At 38.3% G+C, this 13,037-nt stretch overlaps 1 protein-coding gene across 19 annotated transcripts in view; it reads left to right on the top strand.

Moving 5' to 3' along the window:
* Positions 1-13,037, top strand: part of CADPS2 (calcium dependent secretion activator 2) — a 540,583-nt gene that overhangs the window by 478,161 nt on the left and 49,385 nt on the right. For 12 of the 19 annotated variants that reach the window (XM_043589377.1, XM_043589367.1, XM_043589373.1 and 9 more), the window contains 3 exons: positions 1,865-2,020; positions 3,401-3,548; positions 11,312-11,386. In XM_043589377.1, coding sequence (XP_043445312.1) covers positions 1,865-2,020; positions 3,401-3,548; positions 11,312-11,386 — 379 coding nt within the window. Of the gene's footprint in view, positions 1-1,864; positions 2,021-3,400; positions 3,549-4,488; positions 4,504-11,311; positions 11,387-13,037 lie in introns of all 19 variants that reach the window. The other 7 variants (XM_043589375.1, XM_043589359.1, XM_043589362.1 and 4 more) reach the window with 1 other exon arrangement.

The following is a 13,037-nucleotide window of genomic DNA, read 5'->3' as shown; positions in this document are numbered from 1 at the left end:
CTTTTAAAATCTAGGTCCTCTAATTTACCGCATTGTATACTATGGATATATAGGAGGATTTTGCCTGGTCATTTTTTCCTCTTATTTTTATTCTATATACGGCAAAAGGGAGAAATAAGTATGGTGTTTTTTCTCACATTTTTCACATCGACATCAACATGGTTTGTCTGGTTCTTTTGATTGATGGTAGTTTGGGGGCACTGATATTTAAGGTGTGAAGAGATATTGAGTAAAGAGGTGGCATCAGGGCTTTGCTGCGATTCTCCCTTTGAGAATTAACTCTGGGCACATGTTGGCTAGGCAAGGAGACCATGAGGAATTACAGGCAGACTGGGAGAAGAAACACAAAGTAGGCTGGTAATGCAGGAAAGATGCTGAGGTGCAGGTGGTGGAGGCAAATGAGCATTTAATCAGCCAGAGGAGGAGGTGATTTTTTTAAGCCAACTAATTAAGATATATTTATCCAAACAAAGTGGGTATTTAAAAGAATTTTATTTTTATAGGGGCACCTGCATGGCTCCCTCCATTAAGCGTCCCAACTTTGGCTCAGGTCGTGATCTCACAGTTCACGAGTCTAAGCCCCACATCAGGTTCTGGGCTGACCGCTCAGAGCCTGGAGCCTGCTTCGGATTCTGTGTCCCTCTCTCTCTCTGCCATTCCCCCTCTCACCCTCTGTCTCTCTCTCAAAAATAAATAAACGTTTAAAAATATATAAAAGAATTTTACTTTTATAAAAGTTTTCTGCTGTGCTTTTGTGATAAATTATTTTGTTTCTCTGATTTTCTTTTGCACACCCAAAAGAGAACTTTTAGGCTAGTATATGTGAAACATTTATGGGAACGCTGAGGAGAAATGAATCACACAGGGGCTTTTTTCTCCTTTAATTCTTAAGTTTCAGTGTGTTTTAACATAGGAACATTTTACTCTCAAAGCATCTGTTTCCTTATTAGGCTATATACTTGCATAATGGAAAGGAGTACTATTATCCTTTGCCCAAATGTTATATGTACTTTGATACGAATTACTTTCCTACACGGGGTGAAGCTTCAGTCCCCTAAGTAATTTTGCCACAGCAGTGACCACAGAGCAGATCTACACTCCACAGTTAGATGGATGGAACAATCTGAAATACGTGAATTGGTTCCCACTACAGAACACCCTGAATGTCATTTCTCTGTTAGACTGTATAGATACCTCGTACTGTTAGGTTGAATTATGAGCGAGAAAAGTCAAAAGGCATTTCAAAATGGGCATAAGATTTGCCTCCCTCCCCAGCCTGTTATTCCACTGGCAGTTCCTGTTTCACCTTTACCCATAATTGAGAAATTTAAGGATCTTGTACCCTACATACGTGTCTGTAGACACACAGAAGCCGTTGTGATGGCAAAGACACATACATAGGCATGAGCAGAAGAGTAAAGATTCCAGTTGCTGTCATATGGGTTTTCTTATGTAAAGCATACTTTTCGGAATTTCTAGGAGGAAACATTTATGAATTTTATCTTTATCTTAAAGATTGGTAAAAAGCATTTGAAATGTTCTTCCCTGTCCAATCTGATTTATTTTCCTTAGTGAACTACCCTTATCCATTCTACCCCTTTCTATGAAACTTTACTACTAGATTCATTTCTATTTTGTTTTGGGTGTTTTGCCTTACCTTATTAAGAAGTGAAAAGGAAGAGATTTAGAAGGTTGAATAAAGAAAATACCAATGATTAAGGAATTTACCTGCTATTTTGTTTTTTGTTTTTTGTTTTTTTTTTACTAATGGCTATTGATACAGAAAGGAAATCACAATGTATTGTTGATCTCATAGCTAACCATGGCCATTGATGATGCTCTTCGTGTTTCCTTTTTCTTCTAGCAATGGCTCAGCAACATCAGAAGACCTTTTTTGGAAACTTGATGCACTGCAAATGTTTGTCTTTGATCTACACTGGCCAGAACAAGAATTTGCCCACCACTTAGAGCAAAGACTTAAACTAATGGCCAGTGATATGATAGAGGCCTGTGTCAAAAGGTAGACCTGTGTTTTCAAGTCGCTGCTTAGTATGCCAGCAGCCAAAGTGGCACTTTTCACCAAGCACCTGTTATATAATTGTCACAAGGGAAGGTTTCGTTATGTACTGCTATTACAAAATTTAATGGACATGAGGTTCTCAGACCTAAATTCTGGGGACTCCTGTAACTGACAGGCTTGACCTGAAACATTTTTTTAGGCCTCCTAACCATTGCCCTCATCAGTGGCATCCGTATTATATTAATCATTTCTGTTGTGCTTATTGTTGTCTCTCTGGGAATACTGTGCTTTAAATTCCCAAGGCAGTACTTCCGGAGACATATGGAAAAGGTCTGTTAAGTACTTTATGCATTATGCACTATGTCTGTACGCTGTGAAATGGCCTGGCAAACTCAAATTATGCTCAGTGCCATTGATTCTTCCGTCTTCTGGTAGTCTCTATCAGTATCAAATGAGTTCCAAGTATCCATTTACATTCTTCAGAATTTAACCAGAAATAAATTATGAGGCTTTGGATTCTTCCAAATGTGCTTCCTTTTTTTTCTTTTTTTCTTTTTTTTTTTTACATTTCCTACAAAATCAGCATCGTATCTCTCATTAGCCAAGCATTGTTTTTCCCATTGCCCTTATTCATGACACCTATAAGGACAATGTGGGCAGCATATTGGAAGAAACACTGGTTGGAGCAATTGAATAATCCTGAATTCTTCAAAGGAAGAACAATCCTGCCTTTAGAATAAGGTTTAATGGCTTCCTAAGGCAAGGCCATGAATTAGATTATTTAATGTTTAAAAAATCATGTTTGTCATATGTGATTCTGATGTCTCAAATTTATGGAGGTTCTCTGGATACTTTAGCAAAAATAAAATTCCAAATTGCCTGTTCCACAGTTTCTTTCAAACAGCTATCTACAGTTATGGGTATTTGAAAGAAAACCTAAGTGATGACATTCATTATGATGTTTTAGAGTTTTCCAGACTTGTACGTTTCTTTATTTGGTAAACTCTGATGCAGAGGATTTGTTCTGCTTTAATGCAGAGAAGTAAGTGGTTTTTATACTTGGAAATTAATCCAGGCAGTTAAGTAAAACTAAGACGTCTTTCTATTAAGAGTTACACACTAGATGTAACAAATAGCTTCATTTGGGTAGAGATACTGTCTGCATGACTGCAAAAGCTCTGTGTAATATAAAATATCTCTGTGATCTCTCCTGTGAGACACCTGAGAAAGAAGAGCTTCCCGTCCCCTAGCTCCCAAGCAATGCAACACTCTGTATTTGCATGTTTTAAATTAGCATCTTGTAGTGTTGATTTCACTTTTACTGAACAGGTGACACATAGTTCAGAATTACTTACTATGAATTCATGTTTTAATAACTAGAACAAGAACTGCATTTGAACTCAAGCTGCAAAAGGCAAGCAAAACAACTGACTTGCGCATTCCAGCTTCTGTGTGTACAATGTTCAATGTCTTAGTCGATGCCAGAAAGCAAAGCGCCAAACTTTGTGCCCTGGATGGAGGACAAGAGGTAAGCGAACTGAGTGTCACATATGGATATGCAGCATGGGATACTGGATGCTGTTTCCAGAAGTCTCTGGTTTGATTGGATTAAAAGACCAAGGTCTCCAATAGAAGTGTTTGATCTTTTCTTTACTATATTAATGGAAGGCCCTTTATCCTTTCTTCATGTCAGTTTCTTCTTTTTTATATGAAGACTGCCTAAGATTTTACAAGTGGCCATTGAATTTCAGATACACCTTTTAACAGCTTAGGTGTTGTGTTTTTACATAAACCTTACTTTTCACAAGCAAATAAGAAAGCTAGAAAGCTACCTGCTTTGTTTATACAAATCTAGAGTATCCTGAGTTTGCATTCAAAAGACAAGGCACAGAAATAGCATATGAAATATTTTATTTATACAAAAGTTTCCATTTTTTTAAAGATCTGGTAGAAACGTACTTTAAAAATTAGGCTTTTTGGGGCGCCTGGGTGGCGCAGTCGGTTAAGCGTCCGACTTCAGCCAGGTCACAATCTCACGGTCCGTGAGTTCGAGCCCCGCGTCAGGCTCTGGGCTGATGGCTCAGAGCCTGGAGCCTGTTTCCGATTCTGTGTCTCCCTCTCTCTCTGCCCCTCCCCTGTTCATGCTCTGTCTCTCTCTGTCCCAAAAATAAATAAACATTGAAAAAAAATTTTTTTTTAAATTAGGCTTTTTTTTTTGTTTTAATAAATATCCCATTGTTTCACTTCAATTCATGTTTTGTTTGGTTCTATGTTCAGAAACAGCTTATTTACCTTTTTGTTGAGAGTGGCGATTGGATGAAAATGGATCTAATTTTCTTAGATTATCTGTTTAAGTTGACATTTTGTTGCCTCTTTTCTCATTGTAATTACTTTTCATCATTTTTTTACTCTTCCCCTATGTTCTCCTTCATCATCTTTTTTTTTTTTTCCTCCATGGCATGATCCAGTTTGGTAGTCAATGGGTAAGTCTGATTTTTTGTTGTTGTTAAAACACACTTTCATTTGAATTATTATTTTTGTAAATGTACATTTTTAAATTTTCATCTTTTCAAGTTAAAATAATGTAATTAATTCCATTTTCTTGTTTGTGGTTTTTATACACATGTATAACACTAATGACTCACCATAACTTAGCAATACCCAGAAACACGTTAAAGTACACATACTTATACCTTAAATAATGTCAAGGGGAATGTTTCCTCCCTGTTAGGCTGCAGAAACACAAACTGCTTTTAGATTTTTAAGGATAAAATTATTTAAAATGAAATGAATTCACCCTCCTTTAAACAAAATTCTAAAAAAATTCAGAAGCAGAGTGATTATAACTATTTTCAAGGTGCATATATCTGTAGTATGTACTTCCACTAATCCTAGAAAAATTTGGAGTTTGGGGATTTGGATGACATAAAGTACATGTCAGGGTACCTCTAAATTCGAAGACCAGGAGGCCATTCCTAAGGTCACTTCGTGCAGAAGAACCCAATTGTGGATTTCAATAAGGTACATGCCCACCAGTGATACAGTCTTTCCTCCCACTCATAGCCTGGGAAGTAACCATCGTCAGAGGCAGGTAAGAGGCAGACCTGTGTCAGGAGCCTTTCAGCTCCTCCCCGCTACACAAGGTTGTCTTGAGTTACCACCCAGAACCTCAGAGGGACATGATTTGAAAACTTATATGCCTGTATAATTGACTAGATATTACATAAATACATGTAAAATAGGGGCGCCTGGGTGGCTCAGTCGGTTGAGTGTCCGACTTTGGCTCAGGTCATGATCTCGCAGTCTGTGAGTTCGAGCCCCGTGTCGGGCTCTGTGCTGACAGCTCAGAGCCTGGAGCCTGCTTGGGATTCTATGTCTCCCTCTCTCTCTGCCCCTCCCCTGCTCATGCTCTGTCTCTATGTCAAAAATAAATAAAACATTAAAAAATAAAACAAAATAAAAATATGTAAAATATATATATATTATATATATAATATATATATATGTTTTGATAAGTCAGTGTTTTTGTGCTCTCTGGGTATGTTAAATCTTACAAGTCTTAAAGTTGCCACCTGGGAGTCCAGCTCAGGGTGAGTCTACTAGGTTAACGATTCTCATCCAAGCAGAAGGGCTTATGTAGCTCTGAAAAAGGATAAGAAGGCCCACTATTGGTGAATTTCATACTTATTTATCCCAGACATAGACATTAACTATTTGGCCATACTTTATGTGCATGCACACATATTTCATTCTTTGAGTAATTCAAGAGGAAAAAATACATTTCTAATACCATAGCATACAACCTTACAGCTGTATTAATATTATTATATAATATTATATAATTTATTATAATAATTTATTATTTCTAATTATCTGAATGAGGAAGCAGCTGGCTTGGATATCAACAGCTCATCTCTACCTTTTCACATTTTTCAGTACTCAGATGTAAGCCTTTGATGGTATACTGTCTTAAGTCTTCATAAGCCCATCCATTTCTTGTCAGGTTCATAGAATCATCTTGCCTCTTCCCATTAATATTGGATTTACCCATTTGTTTTTATTTTAACATACACAGCAGTACCTGACACATAATAGGCACTTAGTAATATTTGTTGAATGAGCAGACTGGTATGTTGTCACTACTTTAAAAATCCTCCCCTGTAAGAAACAACTTATTCCAGTACTAAAAAAGGAAAAACAGGCACACAGGCAGATGACAAAACATTGTTGCATTGTCAAATGATGTCTTATGTTAACAAGTAGATGGTTTTGAAGAGTAATCTGCTACTGTTCATTATATTTGCACCTGTACCTTCTCACCAGAGACAATTAGTTCCCCACAACTTTCACACAATTAATATAGTTCAAAATGTGCAGGTGTAAAACCCATTAGCAACTATGAAAAGTGGTAAACAAGAATTTCAGTGCAGAAGAAGGATTTTATACTTTGCTTTTAATCACCAGTAAACAGACCCACATAACTGCACAGGCTTTCCCTCTCTGTGCCCGAGATAAGTTTTGGAATTGTTGCAAATTAGCAAATACATTGCCTGCATAGGTGAACCAGTGGACCCCATTCTGTAGTAAGCAGCAAATTAAAAACTCAATTATTGCACAATCTGGAACCTTGTGAAATATATACTTACACATAGGTAAACCTAGTAGAAAGATTTTTCTAACTTTTAGGGAATTGCCTCGCCAGAGTCCCCAGTAAATTTGTTATATGCCGCTGCTGAGATAAGACCTTCTCAGCTCCTTTCCCACAAGGCAGTGCCTTCTGTGCTCCTAAGTGAGGATTCTGTTTTCTCACGTGGCACACGATGATGCAAACGTGCTCAACCGCAGCCCAGAATGGTGTTTAATGGAGTCATTAGTGAGCGAATGATCCACTCATGTGACAGCTGTGCATAATGAGTCAGCAGTCTGAGGCCAGTTCCTGAGGGACAGATGTTGAGATCACAAAACCACCAGTGTTTAGAAATCTTCACTCTCCATAAACTGCCTGGGTCTTGGTCCTCAGTGCCGCTGTGTCGGATGGCCCATCCATTGAGGATGAAAGCACATTCATGGAGGCGACTTGTGCAGGATTTGTTCTCAGCTACAGTAAAATGTTTCCATTTCCAGAACTAACAATCCAATACCTTTCAAATTCTTCCCAAGAGAAGGACAAAATCTTTTAAGAATGCTGATCGTACTGGCATTTGATTAGTCTTCATTTCTTGTGTGCTTACCTTAACAACAGTCAGGTGAAATGATGATATTTACCTAAGTGTGGGGAGACCAGGATTTCAGACTCTTGCCTGATCTCTGAATTCCCTGGGCTCCATGAAGTAAGAATTCTTTAAAGGTTAATTTTAATCTAAAGTCAGAGTCATCTGCTGGAGAAGCAGGGCACATACACTTCATTTTTCAGGGCAGATGTAGGGAGAATTATTCTAAGAAGTGAGCTGTAATTTGCCAGAACCCCGGTATGTTAGGGTTAGCGATCCAACTTGAAATATTCTGATAGAAATTTTATAGGTTTTTATTGTTGCAGACCAAAAATTTGCAGATTTTTATCAAAAATTCGGTCTGTTGGGGTGCCTGGGTGGCCCAGTGGGTTAAGCACTTGACTCTTGATTTCAGCTCAGGCCATGATCTCACACTTCTTGGGATTGAGCCCCGTGTAAGGGCTCTGCACTGGGATTCTCTCTCTCCCTCTCTCTACAGCCCTTCCCCACTTGCATGTGCGCATGCACATGCACACATCTCTCTCTCTCTCTTTCTATCTCTCTCTCTCTCTCAAATAAACTTAAAACAATGTTTTTTTTTTAATTCAGTCTGTTAATGTAAATGAACTATCTACCAGTTTTAGGTTAGGTAATGTAAATGTCTATGCAAATAAATTCTGTTCTTATCTGTGATCTCTTGGTATGTTTTGTTTGTGTTTGTCTTTGGAAGCTGTCTGGATTCCCTGATGAATAACTCTTTCCAGCTAACCTTCTATCTCTATGTGGCATACGTGGGTTATTCTCTTTGCAGAACATATATATATATATATATAATGTGAATTCTGAGGCTACCTGCCCAGTTCATGCAGACCACCTCTACCAATTGTGCAACTAGAGCAGATTCTGGAAGTTTTAATATTAGTGAAAGTTCAAGCTAATCAGATAAGTTTACAATAGCAAAATCTCATGTTATAAAAACCTAACAAACCTTATGCTATTTGGGTTTGCCCCTTGGGTAGTACATTTAATATACTTTTCTTCCTTTTTAATTTTTTGTTTCTCTTTCGCCTTCTCCTCCTCCCTCACTCCCTCCTTCTCTCACTGCTCTTGGCTAGATAAGATGTCAAAGAAAATAGCAATTTAAAGGTGTGTATGATAGGAGAATTTGATGGCTCCAAGGGTCCATGGCTTTCCCTGCCTTTTGATAAAAAGGGTGTAAGGAACCTCCTTAGTGGCTCATCTCTTGATTTTAAGATGTGCCCAAATCGATCCAGTCTAAAAGTTTAACATGTAGAAACTCTATACTTTTATATCCAATAGCCTTCTGATGACATCTGATTACTTTTGAGTTAAAAAAAATGTAATATATGGGGCTCCTGAGTGGCTCAGTCTCTTAAGCATCCAACTCTTGATTTCAGCTCGTCATGATCTCCCAGTGGTGGGATAGAGCTCTGCATTGGGCTCTGCGCTCTGGGCCCAGCACAAAGCCTGCTTGGGATTCTCTCTCTCCCCCTCTCTCTCTGCCCCTCCTCTGCTCATACTTCCTCTCTCTCAAAAGAAATAAACATTTAAACTTTTTTTAAATTTTTTTAAGTTTTATTCATTTTTCAGAGACAGAGGGAGACAAAGCATGAGTCGGAGAAGGGCAGAGAGAGAGAGGGAGATAGAATCTAAAGCAGGCTCCAGGCTCTGAGCTGTCAGCATGCAGCCCAACCCATGGACTCTGAGATCATGACCTGAGTTAAGTCGAAGGCTTAACCAACTGAACCACCCAGGTGCCCCTAAAAAATTGTTTGGGTGAAATATATGACAGAGGCACCTGGCTGGTCCAGTTGGTAGAACATGCGGCTCTTAATCTTGGTGTTGTAAGTTCGAGTCCCTGGTTGGGTATAGAGATTACTTAAAAATAAAATCATTTTTAAAAAGTGAAATGTGGGGGTGTCAGGGTGGCTCAGTTGGTTAAGCGTCCAACTTCAGCTCAGGTCATGATCTCATAGTCTGTGAGTTCAAGCCCCATGTCAGGCTCTGTGCTGACAGCTCAGAGCCTGGAGCCTGCTTTGGATTCTGTGTCTCCCTCTGTCTCTGCCCCTCCCATGCTCATGCTCTGTCTCTCTCTGTCTCAAAAATAAATAAAAACAATTTTTAAAAATTTTAAAAATAAATAAATGAATAATGAAATGTGTAACAAACATAAACATATCAAGTATATATTTAACAATTTGGAACTGCTCAGAGGTCTGGGCACCTTGATCCCTACATGTTCTTTCCAGGGAAGAGGGAGGTGAGAAGCTTAAAGCCCATCTCCTGTATCCCTTTCGGACTCTACCCCAAAGAGGAACCTCAGTCTGGTATTTCACTTCCTCCTGCTGCACAGATACAAATTTGGAGACAGAAGGATATGAAAAGAGAGTAGCAGGGAGGGAGAGCCTGGGCAGGGCTCATTTGCATAAGCTCCTCACACCAGGTCAGCTGTCCAGCTTCATGCGGAGCTGGGGGACCCTTTTTGTACCTGTGTCTGTAGGGGGCTTCCCAGCCATCTCAACTACCAGCCAGATTCTTGAAGCTCTTTCTTTTCTACTTTGTTTTTCTTTATTTTCTCCCCTTTCCTTTTCCTTCTCTTCAAGATGTTCTAAAAGGAAAAGAATCAACACTACTATAATAGAAATCTACCCTCTGTGTTTCTGTTCCAGTCGTCTCTGGGGAGCACAAGTTGGGGAATCTGTACGGCTTTCAGTCAGACAGACACATAATATTTCCCTGCATTAGGTGAAATACATGTCTGGAAAGCTCCATATTCATATGTGTGTGGTTAATTTTAGACCAGTTGTCAACACACCCACTTACACATGCAGAAAAGAAAATTCACGGGCTCCAAAATTATGCTTCCTTTATTATTTATGCTGGTAGATAACCACTTGTAACTGGCAGAGCCACTGGGGGAGAATCATTCCTATGTATTCCAAAGCAGAACTAAGTTGATGTTTTGTTGTGTGTGGAAACTTTGAGACATGTTTTCAGAAGAAAAAAATAGCTTTCAAAAACTTACATCTTAGGAAACCATTCAACCAGCAGCTGTTAAGTTGGTCTAATGTTTATACTGACCTGAGTACTTTTACTCTATGCATTATGTTAGCTGTTCCAAGAAGCCTTGAACCATCAAGATAGGGTTAGTCTTTACAAGTCACATTTTCTGTGAAGTGGCTATTGGGGACAATCGGCTGTCAGATAAATGCTTCTAAAGGAAGAATTAGTGTTTAAATGAATGTGCCTTCACACACTGCAGAAGCCGAAGCTCCTGCTAATTTAAGAATGCAACTCTCTAGTATTCTCTAAAGAAAGCAAAAAAAAAAAAAAAAAAAAAAAAAAAAAAAGAGGCTTTCAGGTTTATTTTAAATACATCTTTTTTTATATTTACTTAAAGGCGTCTTTCTCATGAGGAAACAGCGATAAAACTATGGGGAGTGAGTGCTGTTCCATTATACCTTTTATGGCCTATTAATTTGTTACCATCTATTCACCTTTGTTGATGAAATTTTAATTTTGCCCTTGCTTGAGCATATTGTAAGAATTGTATAAACTGCTACTCCCTGCACTGACAAAAACGGTCCTTTGAGGGGGAACAATTGGGAGCTCATTTTATTTCTAGAGCACATTTAAAATAACTTATGAATGAGAGTTGTCAGACACGAAATGCTGTATTAATTAAATCTTTTTCTAGTCTTTTTGCTTCTTCAGCTAAGCCAACCCTTTAGAAAAATACACGGCCACCTTCATTATAGAGAAGAAGACAAAAAGTACCCTTCACATTCCTCTGCCTGAATAAGAATAAGAACTCAATTCATCTATATAATAACCCCATTAGCTGCTTAACTCAACAGTGCACATGGGAAAATTTTCAAACCACAGTGTAAAAAGTGTTGATTGGGTGGATCGTTTTCAAGGTTTTGTTCTTCTGGTGTTCAAAATGATCATTTTAAGTAAATCCGATATGTCCTAACCAGTAGCTTTAAAGCATTTCTGACTTAATGACAAAAGTTTCGTGTCCACATCAACTAACGCATCTTTGTCTTTTAACATCCAGCAACAATACCATTCGAAGATAGATGAGTTGATTGACAACAGTGTAAAAGAAATCATTTCACTGCTAGTTTCAAAGGTAATGTATTATTTACTCACCTTTATAAATCAAAGTCAAAGATATATTTTGCTGAGAGGTTGTAGAAATGTCTGTCTTGTGTTTCAAATACCTAAGTGAGAAATAGTAGTTTTAAAAATAGATGCAAGAACCGATCAGATTTTAAGAAGAGTTCTGAACCAAATAGGAACACTCTTTGTCAACAACTTTTGATGGTTTTGTTTGTTTGTTTACAATTCCTTTTGGCTTTTCTTGCAACTGTTGTCCTTTTAAAAATAACCGTGTCTTCCAGTAAGACCTATTATTTCACATTCATGTTCTCTTACTATCTATCTTATCTGTTTGGCTGATTTGAGTCCTCACCAGTCCTTGAATGGAGCCTGTTTGTTGTGACGACAGTGCTGAGGCTCTAGGCTGGTCCCAGGCAGACAGAGAAAGCTGGCCGCCTGGACTCTGATGTTCTCCACTCCCGGGAAGGCTCCCACGATTTCCAGTGTGAGGCTCCAAACACCTTTGACAAAGGCTCTGGCCTTTAATTGTGTAAGTGGAGATGAAGCATAAATGAGTATTCCATCAAATGATTAGATGAATTAAAACCCCACTGAGGTGTAACAGACTTCCACGAGTGACACTTGAGATCTGGCTCTGCAAGGGGAAGACATAGAAAACGGAACTCAAGAGGGTAAGGAGCCAGAATGGACATGGTCCAGGGGCACATTCACATGAGCAGATATAGCCCTTGCTCTTGCAAGGCTCAATCAAAGGACCTCAAATCAGACTTCATAGAACAATTGGAAGAATATACAAAGAGCAAAGGAAAAAACACCCCTAACTTAATAAACCAAGAACATGTTACTTCGAAAATAGAGTGATGCCCAATAAGCATTAAAATTGTTAAACCTCATTAATAACTTAAAGAATGAAGAAAAACTCGGGTGCCTGGGTAGCTCAGTCAGTTAAGCATCTGACTCTTGACTTCGGCTCAGGTCATTATCTCACTATTTGTGAGTTCAAGCCCTGCATCAGGCTCTGCACTGACAGTGTGGAGTCTGCTTGGGACTCTCTCTCCTTCTCTCTCTCTTCCTCCCTCTCTTGCTCTCTGAATGAATGAATGAATGAATGAATGAATGAATGAATGAAAATAAACCTAAAAGAATGAAGAAAAATATACTATTTTTTCTAACTCGTTTTTAAGCTAACACTTGGTTGTAGAAAAGGTGAGCTGGGACACTCATATTTCCTGTCTATGGGAGTATAAATTGTTACAAACTTTGTAGAGATAGTTTGGAACTGTATGGAGTACTTTAATACCCTTTCACCTAATAATTATTTTTGCACTTTTTTCTGTGAAGAGAGATGCACAAAATGTATATACATTGATATGGTCACATTACATTTAATGAAAAATTGGAAACAACTTTAATCTCTAACAGTAAGGGAAGGTGAAGTAAATTATGGGACATCTATATTAAGAAACTATGTTTTCAGAGACTATTAATGATAAAGGAAAAGTTTCATAATATAGTGTTAAGTGAAAATGAAAGCTTAGTATTTTAGAAATATAAAGTATGATACGAATTCTCATCACATAGAGAAAAGATGTTGACAAAATGTTGACAGAGCTTCTCTGAATGGTGAGATTATACTTGATATGGGGAGAGGAGTCTTCTTC

The sequence above is a fragment of the Prionailurus bengalensis genome, chromosome A2, assembly GCF_016509475.1.
Source record: "Prionailurus bengalensis isolate Pbe53 chromosome A2, Fcat_Pben_1.1_paternal_pri, whole genome shotgun sequence".
Classification (NCBI taxonomy): domain Eukaryota; kingdom Metazoa; phylum Chordata; class Mammalia; order Carnivora; family Felidae; genus Prionailurus; species Prionailurus bengalensis.
Note: the sequence above shows the minus strand (reverse complement) of the source record. Positions and strands in the feature narration are given on the sequence as shown.